General features: G+C 38.4%; 1 protein-coding gene across 7 annotated transcripts; it reads left to right on the top strand.

Moving 5' to 3' along the window:
- Window positions 1-1,174: 1,174 nt before the first annotated feature.
- Window positions 1,175-17,181, top strand: RNF152 (ring finger protein 152). 7 transcript variants are annotated; one of them, XM_072152724.1, is made up of 2 exons: window positions 1,175-1,344; window positions 14,769-17,181. In XM_072152724.1, the coding sequence occupies exon 2, from the start codon at window positions 14,850-14,852 to the stop codon at window positions 15,459-15,461; it is 612 nt and encodes a 203-aa protein (XP_072008825.1). In that variant the 5' UTR covers window positions 1,175-1,344; window positions 14,769-14,849; the 3' UTR covers window positions 15,462-17,181. The 7 variants fall into 7 exon arrangements, with proteins under 7 accessions (XP_072008825.1, XP_072008827.1, XP_072008829.1 ...); XM_072152726.1 differs by lacking the exon at window positions 1,175-1,344 and adding an exon at window positions 1,402-1,489; XM_072152728.1 differs by lacking the exon at window positions 1,175-1,344 and adding an exon at window positions 1,418-1,485.
- The last annotated feature ends 2,674 nt before the right edge of the window (window positions 17,182-19,855 follow it).

The following is a 19,855-nucleotide window of genomic DNA, read 5'->3' on the forward strand; positions in this document are numbered from 1 at the left end:
TTATGTGCCTTACATTTGATTAGTTATGTGCAGTATTTATCATATCATTTTATGTCTGCGGTGTGTGAGTATATATAATTATGTGCACCTATGTTTGAGTGTTTTGTGTGTATATATATATATATATATATATATATACAGGCGGTCCCCTACTTAAGAACACTCGACTTACATACGACCCCTAGTTACAAACGGACCTCTGGATATTGGTAATTTATTGTTCTTTAGTCCTAGGCTACAATAATCAGCTGTAACAGTTATCACAGGCGTCTGTAATGAAGATTTAGTGTTAATATTGATTCTTATGACAACCCAACATTTTTAAAATCCAATTGTCACAGAGACCAAAAAAGTTCTGTCTGGGACTACAATTATAAAATATACAGTTCCGACTTACATACAAATTCAACTTAAGAACAAACCTACAGACCCTATCTTGTATGTAACCCGGGGACTGCCTGTATATATATGTATATATATATATATATATATATATATATATATATATATATATATACAGTATTCGTTAATATGTGTGTATCATACATATAGTGTAAATGTAGATATATATAATGTATACATATAATGTGCTGGATAGTAATGAGGCTTATCCTGGTGAGGGTTGGGTATATGGGAACCCCAACCAAAGTTTGCACTGGGACACACCGGAGCCTTGTTATGCCACTGCATAATGAAATTCCCTTTAATCTCAGCTCCATTATAACAATTCCTGTCCACGTCATGGCGCAGAGCCACATCAATAACATTATAAGGGTGTGCTTTCTTGACTCAGCTTATGATGCCAAAACAATTGGTTTAGTACTTTTTATTTTTTAAGTCCACTCCTGAAATTGAACTAAAAAAACCTGAAGGTGCGTCCTTAACCTTAGAAGTCACCTTGGTGTTCGGAGAACTGATTATTAGCCCTTGGCTACTGATCCATGACTACAATCCCAGCAGTGTGTACAATATTTGGGATGTTCTGAGGAATTGCTATTTGTGCACTTTACCACAAGGAATGGGCAAGCTTCCAAGCTTTACAAATGGTCACATTGTACTGTATTTGGCCTCCTTAGTTCAGTGTTTGGGGTGCTGGTGGGGTGTGGTGCTGCATATATTCCCAGCAGGTCAGTGTAGAGGGCACCCTGGATATTAGGGCTGAGGGGGAAGCTTGGAGTGGAGCTTCTTTCCATGACTCCTGTGTAACAGGCAGAGACACAAGTAACTCCCCTTCCTCTCCCCTCAGCAGCCTGACTAGAAGGGAGCAGCCCAGACACAACATAACGCAGTGCTGGAGCCGCCGGTGCTGGGACTCCCGGGCTGCCTGCTGATAGCTGGCACCAGGTGAGTGGCTTGTTCTGGGCAGGTACCTGGCACTGCCCATGTCTCTGGCTTCATGACAGGACTTTTATCCTTACAGATGGTTCAGCCCTGGCGCCTGGGTGACACCACAGGTCCCTGCGTGTTGGGCATACCTTGCCTGCTGTAGGTAATTGTGTGTGCAGGCTGAATGGCTGCTGCATTGTCGTGAATGGACGCTGTGTTCTGTGCCTGCTTGCCCTGGCAGGGAGCTCATACCCAGCAGCCGGGCTTGTGCATGGGCAGTGGCAGCCCTGATGCTATGTGGCATAGGAGCAGTGATTTACTTTGTGAGCAGTAATGTTGTGCTGTCTGTCTGTGATGCACTGCTGGCAGAACAAAGCCCTGGGCAGCTTCATACTGGAAACAAGTCGCTGAGAGGATAATGCAGGAGCCTCCAGGTAATGTCCTCTCCGTGGGACACTGGGCATCAGTGCCATGTTATGTGGCTACTGGATCTATACTAAATGTATACACAGGAGACAGAGCTCTGCCTGATGTCATACTACAAGAATCTGCCTGGCAATGTGCTTTCCATCTGCTGTGTATTATAGTGTTTAGGAAAGGAGGAGAGATTCTGTAATTATTATTATATATACAGTCAGTATGGAAAAACAGAAGAGATTCTGTACACAACTGCTATGTATTATTATTACTATTATTATTATTATTATATATACAGTGAGTATGGAAAAACAGAAGAGATTCTGTACACAACTGCTTTGTATTATTATTACTATTATTATTATTACATACAGTCAGTATGGAAAAGGAGAAGAGATTCTTTAAACAACTGCTATCTATTATTATATATACTGTCAGTATAGAAAAGCAGAAGAGATCTGTATACAACTGCTATTTATTATATATACAGTCAGTATAGAAAATGAGAAGGGATTCTGTACACAACGGCTATGTATTATATATACAGTCAGTATAGAAAAGGAGAAGAGATTCTGTACACAACTGCTATCTATTATCATATATACAGTCAGTATATAGAAAAGGAGAAGAGATTCTGTACACAACTGCTATCTATTATCATATATACAGCCAGTATAGAAAAGGAGATGATATTCTGTACACTGCTGCTGTGTATTATATATACTGTCAGTATAGAAAAGGAGAAGAGATTCTGTACACAACTGCTATCTATTATTACATATACAATCAGTATAGAAAAGGAGAAGAGTTTCTGTACACAACTGCAATGTATTGTTATATATACAGTCGGTATAGAAAAGGAGAAGAGATTCTTTATACAACTTCTATCTATTATTACATATACAATCAGTATAGAAAAGGAGATGAGATTCTGTACACAACTGCTATGTATTATTATATATACAGTCAGTACAGAAAAGGAGAAGAGATTCCGTATACAACTGCTATATATTATTATATATACAGTCAGTATAGAAAAGGAGATGAGATTCTGTACACAACTGCTATTTATTATTATTATATATACAGTCAATATAGAAATGGAGAAGAGATTCTGTACACAACTGCTATGTATTATTATATATACAGTCAGTATAGAAAAGGAGATGAGATTCTGTACACAACTGCTATGTATTATTATATATACAGTCAATATAGAAAAGGAGAAGACATTCTGTACACATCTGTTATGTATTATTATGTATACAGTCAGTATAGACAAGGAGAGGACACATAGTCATTGTTGCATCTAACATTGCAAACTCATAGGCACTTTCAAGCAAACGCATCACAATGCTTGTATGTGTTCATCCCAGTCTGTCATCATATTATACGGTCCTGTATACACTGCAATGTAAGTTTAGGATCGGTTAGTTCCAGCTGGTACAGGGGGATCCTAGGAACATGTTGCTAGCAATCCATTCCAGTTTATTATGATACCATTTTATTTAGTCATGGCTGCGGGGGGCAATGACCATGTTATTGCTTACAATAGATTTCATACAGAAAAAAAATACTGGGTGCAAATATGACATTTTCTAAAAAACCTATGTAATTGTGATTTTAATGTGTATTATAAATAGTAAAATAGTGAGTGGTAAATAGGATATGGGTGTGGAATTGGAGAATGTAACCCTTTCTTACCCAGAGTTTTATAAACTGAAGTTGGCTCTTAAACTGACGGAATGGCTTAGATTTTGCTATAATTTGCACAGTCAGCTGCATTGGCATTCATAAAGCAATGTAAACACCTAGCTCTCATCTTAGGCCATTTTGGTAATGTATATATAAAGGTAATAGCTGTAAGAAATAAGAGTGTATCCAGTTAAAGTAAGGAAAGAACTATTTAGACTTCCCGTAGGCAGGATACAGTCATGTAATATATCATATACTGCCATGTGCTTATTGTAGAAGTATTCACTGTTAGTTTTCTGCTGCTAAATGTTTGATATCTTCTGCATATTGACTTTTTGCTTAGACAAAAGGCTGGAAAAAGGGCCATATCTCAACTGCAGTTATTAAAACAGTAATAGCAGGGAATGCACCAGGAAAAAGTTGTCTGTGCAGGCATATTATATGCCGGAAAATATGGTACTATATAAGAAGACTGGGCTTATAAGACAATTCCCAACTTCTCCAGTTAAAATATAGAGTTTGGATACACTCCCCGAATAAGCCTACCCCTCTTCCAACGCACATATGAAAAAATTAAAACAACAACTTTGGATTTGATTTTAATATGGTCAATTTAATTAATTAAAGGGAACCTGTCACCAGGAGACCCATTTTTAGCACTTCCCCAGTCCCCACAGAGCATAGTACATACACTGCCAAAGTGTTTTTGTATTAAAAATTGGTTTTACAGAAAAAAAGATATGTTATATTGTACCTTTCATTAGCATCTGCTGTGTGACTAGGCAGTTGCCAAATGGGAGGGTCTGGAAAGGAGCAGTCCCCCCCACCCTTGGGAAACAGCTACTCCATGTGACCTTTTCAAATATATGAAAACACCCATCACTGGGCTTAGCGACACCCCCTGCACCTCTACAGCCAATCCCGAGTGTGGGGAGTTATTCATATATTTGAAAAGGTCACATGTTTCCCAAGGTTGGGGGGGGGGGACTGCTCCTTTCCAGCCCCTCCCAATTGGCAACTGCCTAGTCACACAGCAGATGCTAATGAAAGGTACAATATAACATATCTTTTTTTCTGTAAAACCTATTTTTTATACAAAAACACTTTGGCAGTGTATGTACTATGCTCTGTGGGGACTGGGGGAGTGCTAAAAATGGGTCTCCTGGTGACAGGTTCCCTTTAAAACCTTTTGTAAAAACAAATCTTCATTTCAGCATCTTCTGGTGCTAATAACTTTCTCATACTTCGTGGTACGGAACTGTATGACATGTTTCTTTAGATTTTTTGTTAGATGAGATGACGTTTTCATTGCTACCATTTTGAGGACTGTGTAGCCTTTGGGCTCTATTTTCCGTTATTTATTTATTTACCTTTTAATTACTTCCTTTTTTTTTTTTTACCATTTTTCAGACCCCCTCGGGTACTTTAACACTAGGTAGTCTGAATTTTACAGATCAGTTATTACAATGTGCCACTGCCACTGAAAACATACAACCTCGGGTCTTTCCAGGCTGTTATGGCGACAGATCTTTTCTCCCCAACGATGTCACTGGGAGCGACAAACTAAGCCAAGATGGCAGGTGGGTTATGGGTGGGTTTTTGCTGCAGGGGGCACCTTATTGAATTTTGCTTCAAGGTTCCCCCTCCTCTCCCGGCGTATAAGATGACCCCCACCATTTTAAGTGGCTAAAAAGTCGTCTTAAATGCCTGAAAATATGGTATTTACACTTTATTTAAACTCAAGTAGGATATATTGTGTTGAGGATATTGGCCTTTTATATTGTCAGTTTATCCTTCTGGCTATTGCTGTCTGTGGGTGGTCTGTATCTGACCTCACATATGGCTTCGTGCTCAAAAATGATTTGCATAATGGGGCAGATTTATCAAGCTGTCTGAAAGTCAGAATATCTCTAGTTGCCCATGGCAACCAATCACAGCTCCCCTTTAAAATATTCATGAGCACTGGTAAAATTAAAGCTGAGCTGTGAATGGTTGCCATGGGCAACTAGAAATATTCTGACTGTAAGACAGCTTGATAAATCTGCCCCAATGACGTAGATATTATGGGGGAGTAGAATACCTTTATAGCCTGTCAGGACTGTTTGCTAGTAGAATATTTTCAGGGCTTGTACGCGATAAAACTGGTGTACAAGCTCTGATAAAGGAAGGAAGCTGCACATGGCTAGCTAAGTCACCCTCATAGACAACAAGAAGTTGGAAATATCCACTGGACATTTGGTACTTTAGTATTTCATTGCATAGCTTTCCTGGATCATATAGAACTCTACCAATAACTAATTTTCTCTTTACAATTATCTATTAGGAGGCCATCAGCATTCTGTATATTCAAACCACCCCCTTTTAAAAAATGCAGTGACATTTATCAAAACCTAGCTTCAGAATTCTGGTTACAAAAAGCTACAAAACATTTGTGACATTTTGAGCTCACTATGCATAAGTTTGTATAAAAAGTATGAATGGATAACCTTCTCAGCCAGATTTATACACTGAGACACTTAAAATAATATATCTGACTCATCGGTGCAGTAAAAGGTGGAGCGGCATCTGAAGATAGGGTCCATGGTCCTTTGTTTGTTGCCTGTGTTTCGGTGTGTGAGGTTTGCTGACATGCCGATGTCAGAGCCACAAACACAGGCAGGAATAGGATCTGCTCTGACTTTTGCTCATAGTCGGCTAACACACAGGGTGATGGAAGCCTCGGCTGTGTTAAAAGGGAGGCAAATTCGAATGAGCATGTGTATGTAGGGATATCTAGCCAACTCTGTGGCCACCGATACACTTGCATGTCCAAAACAATTATTATCTAGGCATTGCTTCATCAGTTTGTGGCCACAAAAGCTTGTTTCTGATCCAAGTAGTAGACCATACCTGGCATGATTATTGATTTTTGCAGGCATTTAGGAGCTGACAGATTCCCCATAATATAATACCCGCAGATTAATACCTAGTCAGTCTAACTAGGAGTTCATGTAAACTGAATTTTCAGGCAAAACTTTCTGGGTCTCCCACTGCTCAATGCATGGGCATCCAGGTGTTCGGAGGATTGTACGCTGGATCTTACTCATATTGCCCCAAATCTCATTATCATCAGCGACAAACATCTTTCATGTCACTGTCTGACATAGAACAACTACATATCGCACTAGCAGGGACAAGGACTTACTCTACAAGGTACCGATAAGATCTATATAGCAGGGGAAGAAGGTATAGCATAGACTTCACTGTGTTTGGTTATATCTGAGATATAGTATAGCTGACTGTGTTTTATAGGTGAGTTAGAAGAGCTTACAGTGTTATATCCATCCCATGGATCCTATTATCTCTCATTTCTGAGCTGACTCATCTCTCCTTTTCTATGCATCAGAAACTAGTGAATGTTCAGACGCTAAATGAAAGTGTAGATAAACCCTAGACCAGTGATGGCGAACCTTTTAGAGACCGAGTGCTCAAACTACAACAAAGACCCGCTTATTTATCGCAAAGTGCCAACACAGAAATTTAATTTGTGATTTATACTCCCTTTTCTGTCACAGTTTCCATTGATACCAGCCCCTGAGGAAACCAATAAAGCAGAAAATAGTCCCAGGTACAGCTGTCACTTTTAAATAGCTCTGTGTACAGCAAGTCCTGGGCTGTCTGGGACTGCAGGAATATACCTGGAGTCATCTCTGGTGATGGCCTGAGTGCCCACAGAAAGGGCTCTGAGTGCCACCTCTGGCACCAGTGCCATAGGTTAGCCATCACTGCCCTAGACCCTGAATCTAAGCACATTGTCAGCACACAGCATCTCACAGCACTAGTGGGATCATAATGGGGCAGATTTATCAAGCAGTCTGAAAGTCAGAATATTTCCAATTGCCCATGGCAACCAATCACAGCTCCCCTTTAAAATATTCATGAGCACTGGTGAAATGAAAGCTGAGCTGTGATTGGTTGCCATGGGCAACTGGAAATATTCTGACTTTCAGACTGCTTGATAAATCTGCCCCAATGTGTCTGCTTAGAGAGTCCCCATCCACACCCTGGAATCTTACACTGACCACCACTGAGTTATAGGAGCTAAACCAGCAATAAAACAGTAAAATTGTAAAGTATTAGGGTTAATATGACCTTTATTTTGTAAACATCACTAGGGGGTTAAAATTTTAGAATTTTCTTTTATGGGCTAAACCCTATAAGCAAGTGAAAAAGCATAGGCTTATTTGTTATTTTACATTGGCTACATGTCATAAAAAGATTTATCTTGGACAATCTTTTAAAAGAAGAAAAAACAATTAATCACAATCTATATAGAAGGGGTCCTCCAAGACCTACGGGCTAAAAGAGACGAGGATGGGACTCTGAGCATCAAATGATGTGATGCAAGGAATCCCAACAACAGTTCTGATACTGTAATCATGATAACAGTTCAATGGTGCTTTTTCACCAGGAAGAAGGGTTCCCCTGTATCAAATATTGGTAGAACCTTTCATTTATCCAAATAGTAACATTTATCTGCAGAAACTGATCAATCCCTTTAATTTATGCTGCTTTAGTCACTGTAAGATTGGTCTTTCTACTGTGGTAGAATTTGTGTAGTTTTAGTGTTGTGTAGTGGTAACAGGAGTCTCTACAATGTTTGTTTGTATGTAATATTAGTTGCTGGTATATTGGTATTATTATTTGTTATATAGATGCAGTATATACATTTTATTTTATTCTTTTTTTTGCTTGTGGGGTTGGAATATTCCTTGATTTTTTTAAGGCACTAGCAATGCCCTTGGTTGTATGTATCCAACCTTCCTGTAATGGAGTAATGGTCAGTATGACTGACTGTGATTTACATAAAGCATAAAGTACTAATTATAACCATCAGCTCCTAGGCAATAACCATAGCAGTTGTGAGTGCTGCAAAGTATATCTGGTGGCACCGCATGGCTTTTATTGGGGTTGTGAAACCTAGCTTCAGTCACTGAGAAGACAATTCAACATTAACTTTTGTTTGTTCACAAGCAGAATGAAGCGCATTTAGCTTGAAACGGCTGTTGCCTCTCTCTTTGAAATAACCCATTTTGTTGTCTCTCCATCAGTACTCGAACTTTTCAAGTATTGTGAGTTTGCTTCTTATTAAAAAAGTTGTTCGGATCTGAAAAAGAAGTCTTTGTTACTATAGCAGTTATCTCCACTTACAAGACTCTATGATTGTCTCCTTATGAGTTTAAATTTAATTTCCATTCTTTCTGTGCAACTAATCTATCAGCAGTACAGACCAAAAGTTTGAACACACCTTCACATTCAAAGAGTTTTCTGTAGTTTCATGATTATAAAAATTGTAGATTCACACTGAAGGCATCAAAACGATTAATTAACACATGTGGAATTATATACTAAACAAAAAAGTGTGAAACAACTGAAAATATGTCTTATATTCAAGGTTCTTCAAAGTAGCCACCTTTTGATTTGATTACTGTTTTGCACACTCTTGGCATTCTCTTGATGAGCTTCAAGAGGTAGTCGCCAGAAAGATTTTTACATTAGAGGTGTTCCCTGTCAGGTTTAGTAAGTGGGAGTTCTTGGCTCATAAATGGAATTGGGACCCTCAGTTGTGTTGTAGTTTGTTAGAATTTGTATTATGGCTAAAAAAAAAGCAGCTTAGTAAAGAAAAATGAGTGGCCCTCATTTAAGAACTGAAGGTCAGTCAGTCCAAAAATTTGGGTTAACTTTGAAAGTGTCCCCAAGTGCAGTTGCAAAACCCATCAAGAAAGTGGCTCACATGAGGACTCCAGAGTCACCTCTGCTTTGGAGGATAAGTTCATCCAAGTCACCAGCCTCAGAAATCACAGGTTAGCAGCAGCTCAGATTAGAGACCAGGTCAATACCACACAGAGTTCTAGCAGCAGACACATCTCTACCACAACTGTTAAGAAGAGACGGTGTGCAGCAGGCCTTCATGGTAAAGTAGCTGCTAGGAAACCACTGATAAGGACAGGCAACAAGCAAAAGAGACTTGTTTGGGCTAAAGAACATGGGGAATGGACATTAGACCAGTGGAAATCTGTGCTTTGGTCTGATGAGTCCAAATTTGAGATTTTTGGTTCCAACCACCATGTCTTTGTGCGATGCAGAAGGAATGGACTCTACATGCCTGGTTCCCACCATGAAGCATGGAGGAGATAGAGTGGGGGTGCTTTGCTGATGACACTGTTGGGGATTTATTCAAAATTGAAGGTTTACTGAACCAGCATGGTTACCACAGCATCTTGCAGTAGCATGCTATTCCATCCGGTTTGCGTTTAGTTGGATCATTTATTTTTCAACAGGACAATGACCCCAAACACACCTTTGGGTTGTGTAAGGGCTATTTGACCAAGAAGGATAGTGATGGGGTGTTACGCCAGATGACCTGGCCTCCACAGTCACCAGACCTGAACCTAGTCAAGATGGTTTGGGGTGAGCTGGACCGCAGAGTGAAGGCAAAAGGGCCAACAAGTGCTAAGCATCTCTCGGAACTCCTTCAAGACTGCTGGAAGACCATTTTAGGTGACTCTTGAAGCTCAAAGCAGTAATCAATGCAAAATATGGCTACTTTGAAAAACCTAGAATATTAGACATATTTTCAGCAGTTGTTTCACATTTTTTTTGTTGCGTATATAATTCCTCATGTGTTATTTCATAGTTTTGATGCCTTTAGTGTGAATCTTCAATTTTTATAGTCATGAAAATACAGAAAACTCAGGTGTGCCCAAACTTTTAGTCTGTACTGTACAATCTGTACTGTACAATCTGGAGTGATCCAGTGCTATTGCAATGGAAGCCAAATACATTTTTGCCTTGTCAGCACTGAGGTTTTTCTGTAAAGTTAAAATACGTTATGTCTTTACAGTTTTCAGACGATGACTAGATGGGAGAATGAAGTGTAAAGAGACATCTGCTTTTCATAGAGAAACTCTAGTGCAGATCATACTGCTTGATAATGCAACATCCCTCACTGGGGCCTGAGTTTTTTGTGCTTGGGGCAGCTGGATTCCCTTTGGTACCCGACCAGCTGAGTGTGGCCTAACTCTCGATAGGGTCATAGTCGGTGGTTACCAGAGGAACAGGCCATGTACATGCCGGGCAAGCAGATTGCAAGAAAAAAAGAGATGCCCTTGATGGTATGGAAACAGTTCTGCCTGGGGCTCTCCCTATGTGTGAGGATCCCCGGGTAAAAGGTAGAAGGGAGGACTGTGATGGTACGCCAGGGATCACTCTGAGACAATAGAGATAAACATTAACTTACAGTTCTTCAACAATTCCACTGGTCCAGGTTGCTTGTTGGATCTGTCTGGCAAAGGAATGCTCACAGTCTGGTTTAGGTAGCTGGAGGCTGGAGAGATTGTAGACTGCTTTGGGCAGCAGGTTTAGGCAGGCCCTGTTAGGAGTCAGTGCTGCTGCAGGAGGCCTGATATATATGCAGGCCCTTGGGAGTGGTCAATTCAGGGAGTTTCTAACCAGGATATTTGTTATCAACATTACATTGTCAACATAAATAACATTTCCTTTCCATACAGAAGCAGTTGCAATACCAAATATAGACACACAGGTGATCAGACACATAAAATCTAATAGGAACATTACAATAACAGGAAGAAAATGCATAAGGGAACTTTGTTATCCTGCTGCACCATCTGCATTTTCATAGTCTTTATTAAGATATTCCGTCTCCAATTTATATCCCATCATTGTTTACAGCCATTAGTTACATAACAAGGTTTTTACAAATCCCACATAACCCACGCCTTTTGCTCCATGTACAAATGTGGTTTCCTAAAACATTTGTAAAGTTACTGGGCCCCATTGTGAAATCTGTTACTATAATGTATTATCTATAGCATAAATTTTCTCCTACTTGGAATAGACTCCATTAGAGCCCTGTGAGACCTCCATTTACAAATAATAAGTCAAAGAATGTTGCTGTACATGATGCCAACAACTTTGGTCAACGGACCAATGAATTAACTAGAATTTAATAAATATTTCTTTGACAAGGAAAATGGTGGTATATCGCTCCTTTACCTCACAGTCGCACACCTGCATTTCTAGAGGGATGTTGACTAAAACCTTTGTGTCTTACTGCTCAGTGAGAGTTAATTATCTTTATACTGTCTGATTTTTACCTCAAGAATTTCCTTTTTGTCTTAGAAATCCCTCATCTCCACTTCATTGACAAACGCCTTTCCTCGCCACCTTTCTCTGATGATGTCACTCAGCCCCACCCTGTCACTTCCTGGTTCATGCCTGTAGCCCTGCATTACAAGTATTTATAGCAGCAATAGGATAATCATCTATTCCTACACCTGGACATATCCTACATTTTCTATTCCTGGATACAAGCTACATAGGAATATGTGACAAGGAATAACACCTAACACCTTCCTTTCTGCCCACTTAGATTCATCCCCGTATACTCACCAATATACCGTATATACTCAAGTATAAGCCAAGTTTTTCAGCACGAAAAATGTACTGAAAAACCCATATTTGGCTTATTTGTGAGTAAAAAAATAAGAGAATCAATACCTAAATTTCCCACGCAGGTATTCTCTACAATCCAATTGGTAGCTGACAGGTGAATCGAAGAGAAAACCTGTGGGGAAGTCGGAAAGGTGAGGATTGACTTTCTTTTTTTATGAAATGGGCAAATTGGGGCTGGATATATACTGCAGAAGAGCGCTGGCTATATGTTGAGCTGGCTATATACTGGGGGAATGCTGGTTGGCTGTATACTGGGATAAGACCAATGCATTTCCCAACCTAGGCTTATACTCAAGTCAACATGTTTTCCGAGTTTTTTGTGGTAAAAGTAGGAGCCTTGGCTTATACTCGAGTATATACGGTATATATATATATATATATATATATATATATGTATATATATATATATATATATGTATTATACAAAGTCTATTACAAAGCTTTTTTTTTTATTCAGTGGAATCTGTAATATACCATATCCTAGTATCACTGGCTTAAAATATACAGGAATACAGTATTACAGTATTCAGGAATTTCCTGTAGCATTCCAGGCATATTTAGTGTGTATGTATTTTTGGAACTGTGAGCCAACAGACCATAGATATGTTTTCATTTGTGATTTCAGGCATGAATTGTTCACACAAGAAGTATTTCCCTTTTTCATATAAAAAATTAAGGACCTTCAGCTATAGCTGATCATTGGTGTTTACAAAACTAAATAATACTGAATAACAAACTTTGGAATTTTTTCAAATATTACAGCTGATTAAACATTTGGAGAGCTAAGCCCATATCTAGTTTGACTACACAAGTTGATCAAACAAGTGCCACATAAATGATAACTGCATATCAGTGCCAAAGTCTTTTATTGTCTAGGTTTTCCAAAGTTTCTGGTGGCAAAAGGTGTTCACTACAGGAACATTAAATTTAGAAATTAATCTTATAATATGTAATAGTTTGGCACGTAGTTAAAGCAAACCTGCTACTACATTTTTCACAAATACAGCTATTGGAAGGTTCCTTTAGAGTCTTAGTTACTATCTGACATCCTTCTTTTAGCAAAAAATAGTTTCCCTCAGATCCCCATAAAATCAGAGTTCTAAACTTGCCTGGTATCTATGGATCTTAAGAGTGCATTGAGGGGCGTGGCCTAATGTCAAATGACCAGAGTGACATCATCAAACCTCTTAACATTAGCAAACTGTACCCCATGCACATACCTGACCACATACAAAAAGACAGCATACCTGCATGGACTTCTACTCTTGTCCATGAAGGCTGCTGTGATTTCAATTGGTATGGTTTGCTTTGATAGACATAAGATATATGCTTGTTGTACAGTTTGGTAATGTTAGAAGGCTAAATGTCCTGCAATGATGTCACATGACATTACTACTGCATGAACAGAAAGGCAAGGGGATGAGCTGCTGGATTCAGCCTGAGGAGCCCATGCCCACCTCGACTCGCTATAGACATGCTTTGATACCAGGTAAAATTATAAAGTTGAATATATGGGAATCTGAGGGGGACAATTTTTAGCTAAAAGAAGGGTCTCAGTTAGTTACTAGGGCTCTAGCTGTATTTGGGAAAAATGTGGTGACAGGTTCCCTTTAAGGCTGTCACAGGCTGAGCCCTCTCCATGAGCAGACACTTACCTATATGATGGCATGAATCATGACAAACTTTTTCATAAGTCTGGGTTTTTATTTTTTTGAAAGAGAACTAAAATACCACTGTGTAAGCACAGTGCATGTAATATAGTGCTCTATCAAGTTGCAAATGCACATATAGAAAGAGAGGCAAAGTATAGGATGGCAACAGAGGTAGTATGGTATACAGGCATAGTAGGTATTTGTAGCCCAAAAATAGAGCACTCAATAAAGCAGAATAATTTGTAAAAAAAAGAAAAACCATGCTCCCTGCCAACTTTGATCGCCACCGAGTGGGTCATCATCAGGGTTGGAATCAGTTGATATGTCTTTCTTTGTAATAAGTACCAGGGGTCATATGAATCGTTATGGCCAATCCTTCGTCTCCACAGACCATGGGACATAATTTGTGAAGATGTAAGCATTATCATCCTGTCGTCTGAGACGAGGCATTGTTTATAGGGGGATGCATGATCCCACCATCACTTCCAACAGCACAAAGAAAGAAAGTCATTAGGGTACCAATGACCATCTGACTCTTTGCTTGGGAGGGATACAGCTGCTCCTCAGGCTTTGGTCATATGTCATTCAGTGTGAAGAATATTTCCCCTATCCAATCACTGACATCCCTTAGAGTTGCCCTTTAAGATAACTAGTTATAACTTGAATTACAAGCAGTTATATGTAACCTTTTTAACTTTTATTTTTGATTACTTTAAAGGAAACCTACCATGAGGATTCTACTATCAGAAGTAGATCTGGTGGTAGATTCCTCCTGCCTGCCTCTTCCCTAATCTGTAATTTAATTACCCTGGAACCTAACTTGTTAAAAAATGTATTCTAGTATTATGTAAAATACCTGCAGAGACTATTGGGGCATGTACTAGTCTTAGATCCCTGTGCAGTTCATTTCCATAATACTAGAATAAAGTTTTTAACAAGTTAGGTTCCAGGATTATTAATTTACAGATTAGAGCAGAGGCAGGCAGGAGGAATGTACCACAAGATCAACTTCTGATGGTCGATACCTCATGGTGGGTTTCCTTTAATTTTAGCATTCTTGTTTTTATATATATATATATATATATATATTACATATACATTTTATTAGTTTTACCTGTTTTACATTCTCAGCATCCGTTCTAATAAATTTTGTATTTCTTACAGATATTTTTGACTTCTTGCATATCACCTGAAGCATTTCTGTATACAGAAAGAAGGCTACTGAATTATTAGGCTAAATTCATCATGGAAACTCTGTCCCAGGATTCTCTGTTAGAATGCCAAATCTGTTTCAATTACTATAGTCCGCGGAGAAGACCAAAACTGCTTGATTGTAAACATACATGCTGTTCTGTATGTCTACAGCAAATGAGGGCTAGTCAGAAAGACCTTAGATGCCCATGGTGCCGAGGTGTGACAAGGCTACCGCCTGGATATTCAGTATCACAGTTGCCTGATGACCCAGATGTTGTTGCGGTTATTGCAATCCCACACACATCAGAAAACACACCAGTCTTTATTAAATTGCCAAGCAACGGATGTTACATGTGGCCTCTTCCTGTCACCAAAGAAAGGGCTTTGTTACCTGGTGATATTGGCTGCAGATTACTACCCGGAAATCAGCAGAAACCAGTCACTGTAGTGACTGTGCCTATGGAACAACAACCACTTCAAGGTGCAATGACACAGGATATTGGAGATGAAGAACATGAGAGAAGAGGAGTTGTAAAAAGTTCTACCTGGTCTGGAGTTTGCACTGTTATATTAGTTGCATGTGTTTTGGTCTTCCTACTTGGAATAGTTCTTCATAACATGTCTTGCATTTCAAAGCGATTCACTGTGATTTCATGTGGCTGAAATGGGTTCAAAGGATTTTCTTTGTACATGTTTGGCAGAATATAGAAGCAAATGTACACAGCAGCCTTGTAAACGTAAGAAACATCAACTGCCAAAGGGTGGGAACTTGACAACTTCCTACATTTTGGAAGACCTATGAGAGTGCTCTGTGAACACCCTTCTACAGTGCGGTTAGAACTAATGAAGATTGCATGCAGTCATCATTCCTTCGCAGGACTTGTATGGTGCATTTGACTATAGGGTAGTAAGATGACCGAACACTAGTTCATTGTGCTATGGCCATATACACCAGACTTTAGCCAAGTTATGTTTTCTTCATATAGAAACCCAAATGTTAAATGAATGAATAACAAGAATCAAAGATAAAAGAAGTTGATTTCAGAATAGCAGAACAGTATAGTGTTTTTTTCAGCTTTTAGACAAATCTGACAAACTATGTGAGTTCTCTAGCAATTCAACAACCAATATCTACATACATCTCAGGTCTTAGATTCACATGGCTCTTTTATGAAGATGGCATTCTTCTTTTTTCTTTTCATATCATTTCATAATCTTTTCTTTTTCAGGTGCCTACAAAGCAGGTGAGGCTGCATGTTCTCGAAACTGTCTTGAATTTTGAAGATTTGTGTTCAGACATCCCCATCACCTTGCAATAACTTAGTCCTGTTACCATTAATGGAGCATCAGGCCCTGATAAACATTTAAAATAATCATTTTAAGGGTTAACTCTAGTAGCAGCTATTATTTCCTTCTTTCAGCTACCAAATTCATCTTCCCTCCAAGCACCAACTGTGATTTCACATCCTTAGACCAGCAATATTTTGAGACTATGAGTTGCGTAGTTGGCATACACTATTGGAAGACTGAGGAGAGGGCTCCACGTCATGTACTGTATGTAAATAAGAGAGCAATAGAATAGTCTTTGTTTAGAAGAAATGTTAAGTGGACACTGCATTAAGGTTGGAAAAAAAAAGTCTTTCTAAGTTGACATAACCCTCCATTATCTGTAGTTTAAGATGATAAGATGGGCACAAGTATTGTGAATGGATAACATTGATCTCAATGATACGATGAGCTGTGCTAAATACTTATGCCAAGTAGATTTTTTTTAAACCTTTCTTTAAGTTGGTTGAGCAGCCTATTGAACGTCTTTCTAAAGGGATTGAATTCATTATATTGTATTGTTATTGTGGAGAACACAAAAGATTGGACATCATTTATCAAAACTGTCTAACTTTCTGACAGTAAGACTGTAGCATAGTTTCTCATAGCAATCAATTGAAGCTCTCCCAAACAGTTTAATAATGACAACTGTCTCCTAATGGCAGCCTGATAAATGAAGCCCAAAATTATTTCTCTGACTTTTTTTTGTTTTACATTTTATTGTAACAGTTAATAATTCATTTTATATTGCATTTCACATTTGGCTATATAAAGCAATGAAATCAAAGTCGAAAAAAAAGTTTTTCTATATTATTTTACATTTTTGCACATAGGCATTTTATATTTAATGAAATATATGTTCTGTTGCTTGTAAGTGATTTGTGGGTTTGCTTATAAAATTCATGTGTGTAGATTGTATTATAAGGGATACAATAAAGCATTTGTTACATTAAACATGTTTGTCCCATAGAAATCATAAAGATGGAAATTTGAGGATGTTTTACATTAAAAAGCCTCAACCTTATTTCCAAGTACACATTAAACTCTGCTACATCAAGCCTTCTGCACATGGATTTATTTGTACATCATTTACATTTTGTCTTTTTTGACTAATTAATGGATGTATAGCTGAAGTATAACAAATGTATGATACACAATCTGTTTTTTGTGTTACTGCACATTGATTATAGAAAATCAATAATAGTTTAAAATTAAAACTCTTTCTAAATGTCATTCAGTGTAAGAAGCCCTTATGTAACAAACATGATTGTACTTTGCCATTAATTACTATGAGAACTATATGGACAATCCTAAATTTTACCTGGTTACAGTAATAATTTACAGCAGATTAAGGTAGGGCTTTGGGAAAATTGAAAGTATGAGTTTTTTTTACTAAAACTGTCACAAGAAAGCAGGTTCATGTAAATGGAGTTGTAGTTACTCGCCCACTGTTTTATTCATGTGGGAAAATTGGATATTGCAGATATATCAGAAATCCTATAAAAGTAAATACAGTGGAGCCAAAGTATGCATACAACCGTTCAAGTCCCCCCTATATTTAGATGCTAAGTAGTATGTGTGGTAAAAACCTACTGATCTGTTAGTGTTTCTATCTGGCATTCTCTAATTTTATAGTATTACCAGATTGTCGAGAAAAGCTGGACATCCAGACCAAAGTACAGTCCCACAGCTGTTGGGTGCACCAGCGCTGTAATCACTTGGTCACTTTACATTAACAGGAAGCTAGCAAAGTAACTATTAATTTAAACAACCTTTATTGCATTACATTACTAAAATAACAACAGATGACAAGTTACATGTAACCAAGTCAACTAAGTCAAAAACTGACAGTAATATTATATGGATATCTGCTATATTGCACGCTGTAGGCTGGAGCCCAAGACAGAAACATACAATGGTCTTATCATAAGATGAATAATGGTAGTCGTAAGGCTGCCCTAATCTTACAGTAACTCCTGTTTGTAAGAACCAACATGACCCTTGTAACTGGAGAATGAGTCCCAATAATAACATTCTCCACCATTCTAACACATTTCTGGTTGTCACTTTAAGCGCTACTCTACATTGGCACCACTGTGCAGTATTTGTCTAGGAAGGTCCTTTCTTCAGACCATATTCTATATTTCTGGAATCCAAGACATGAGAAATCTCATTCTTCAGTTCACCTTGAATGATGTTGGTTCCTTTGGACTGAGTGGAGGTATTATGGACTAGACATATTTCTTTACCAAAGATTTATAAGATGAATTATGAATTCCAAGTGATTAAGGAAGAAGACAGAAAGTGAACGGACTGACTAAAGACAAGATCTTGTAAGGGCTGATAAAATGTTGAGGATAATTAACCTGATGGTACTTTCAAATGTAATTTCCTAGCAGAAAGCCACACATTTTCCCCTACCACAATTAAGGTCCAGATATATGGCTTTTATCTGCCTGATGGTGCCAGGCTCTTGTGGGCCTGTGCCCCAACTGTGCATAGGATGGAAACAATGGCATCAGATTGAAGATTACATAACTGAGCATGACATGAAGGAAAACGGGATTAAAACCAATTGCAATAAAATGGGGACATTGTACTAGATGCATTTGTATAGTTATTAAAGGGGTATTCCAGGAATCAGCATAATTCATATAAAAATGGGTACTCAAAATATAAGATAATATGTAATTAGTTGTTATTTAAAATTTAGTTCCCCTTAGCAGAAAATGCTGGTGACATACAATGTAATGGAGGATTAAAATGCTACTGGCCCTTTAATCAGTCCGATAATTTCTTCCACGTGGTCCGTTGCAGAGCATACACAGCACAGAAGATGGCCGCTGATCACATGTCCTGCACCTGCCTGGGCAGGTCAAGTGATCACCACTACGTTTGGCTGTAGTTGGTTGGTTGCAGTGCATCCAGTATGGCCGGTGTTTTGGTAATGTGCAGTGATGGCAGTTACACATAATTACTATGGTAACAGAGCAAGAAAGTCTGTTACATCATCACTGGGAGCAGAGCATAAGAGGGACCAGGAGTTACTGGGAACTAAAGGATCATGGAACTTGTAGTTTCCAGTGGTGGACATCTTAGTGATAACTCCACATACTTTAGAGAGGCCATACATTTTGTAAATCATAAAATCAAACTATTTAAGCTCAATTTTGTGACTAATGACATTGAGTATTGTTGTACATATTTATTTATATCATCATGGGTTTTCGTGTCAGACGTTCATATTCCCGGAATACCCCTTTAAGTCTGAACTTGGCCAAAGGTAAATATTTTTCCCAAGACACAAAAGACCTGTGATACTGCTCCATAACCTAGAAGGCTAATGAAAAAACAACTGAGTTATTATTATTTATTTATAGAGCACCATTAATTTCATGACACTGTACAATCAGTAAGGGGTTGTCTCACTTTATATGAAGACAAGGACAGATGCAAGTACAAATACAAAACTACAGTGATCGGGAGACAAGTGGAAGGAGGACCCTGCCCGTTAGGGCTCACAATCTCACAACGTCAGTCTGAGGACTCTATCAATGAATAGCTTAGCTAATTCTTTAGCATTAGGTAGTTTCTTTCACAGAATAAAGTGAAACATTTTAGAAAAATGGTCTATAACCACCCACACTCGTGGGTACCAGTAATTCTGGGATGCTGTTCAAGTATAGAACAATTACATTCCTCCAAAACCTTAAGACGGTACAGAATAGTTG

The sequence above is a fragment of the Engystomops pustulosus genome, chromosome 5, assembly GCF_040894005.1.
Source record: "Engystomops pustulosus chromosome 5, aEngPut4.maternal, whole genome shotgun sequence".
In the NCBI taxonomy this organism is placed as follows: Eukaryota; Metazoa; Chordata; class Amphibia; order Anura; family Leptodactylidae; genus Engystomops; species Engystomops pustulosus.

Bases quoted from the DNA above. Each gene is read 5' to 3' on its own strand.
- RNF152 (XM_072152724.1), top strand. From the start codon at position 14,850: ATGGAAACTCTGTCCCAGGATTCTCTGTTAGAATGCCAAATCTGTTTC.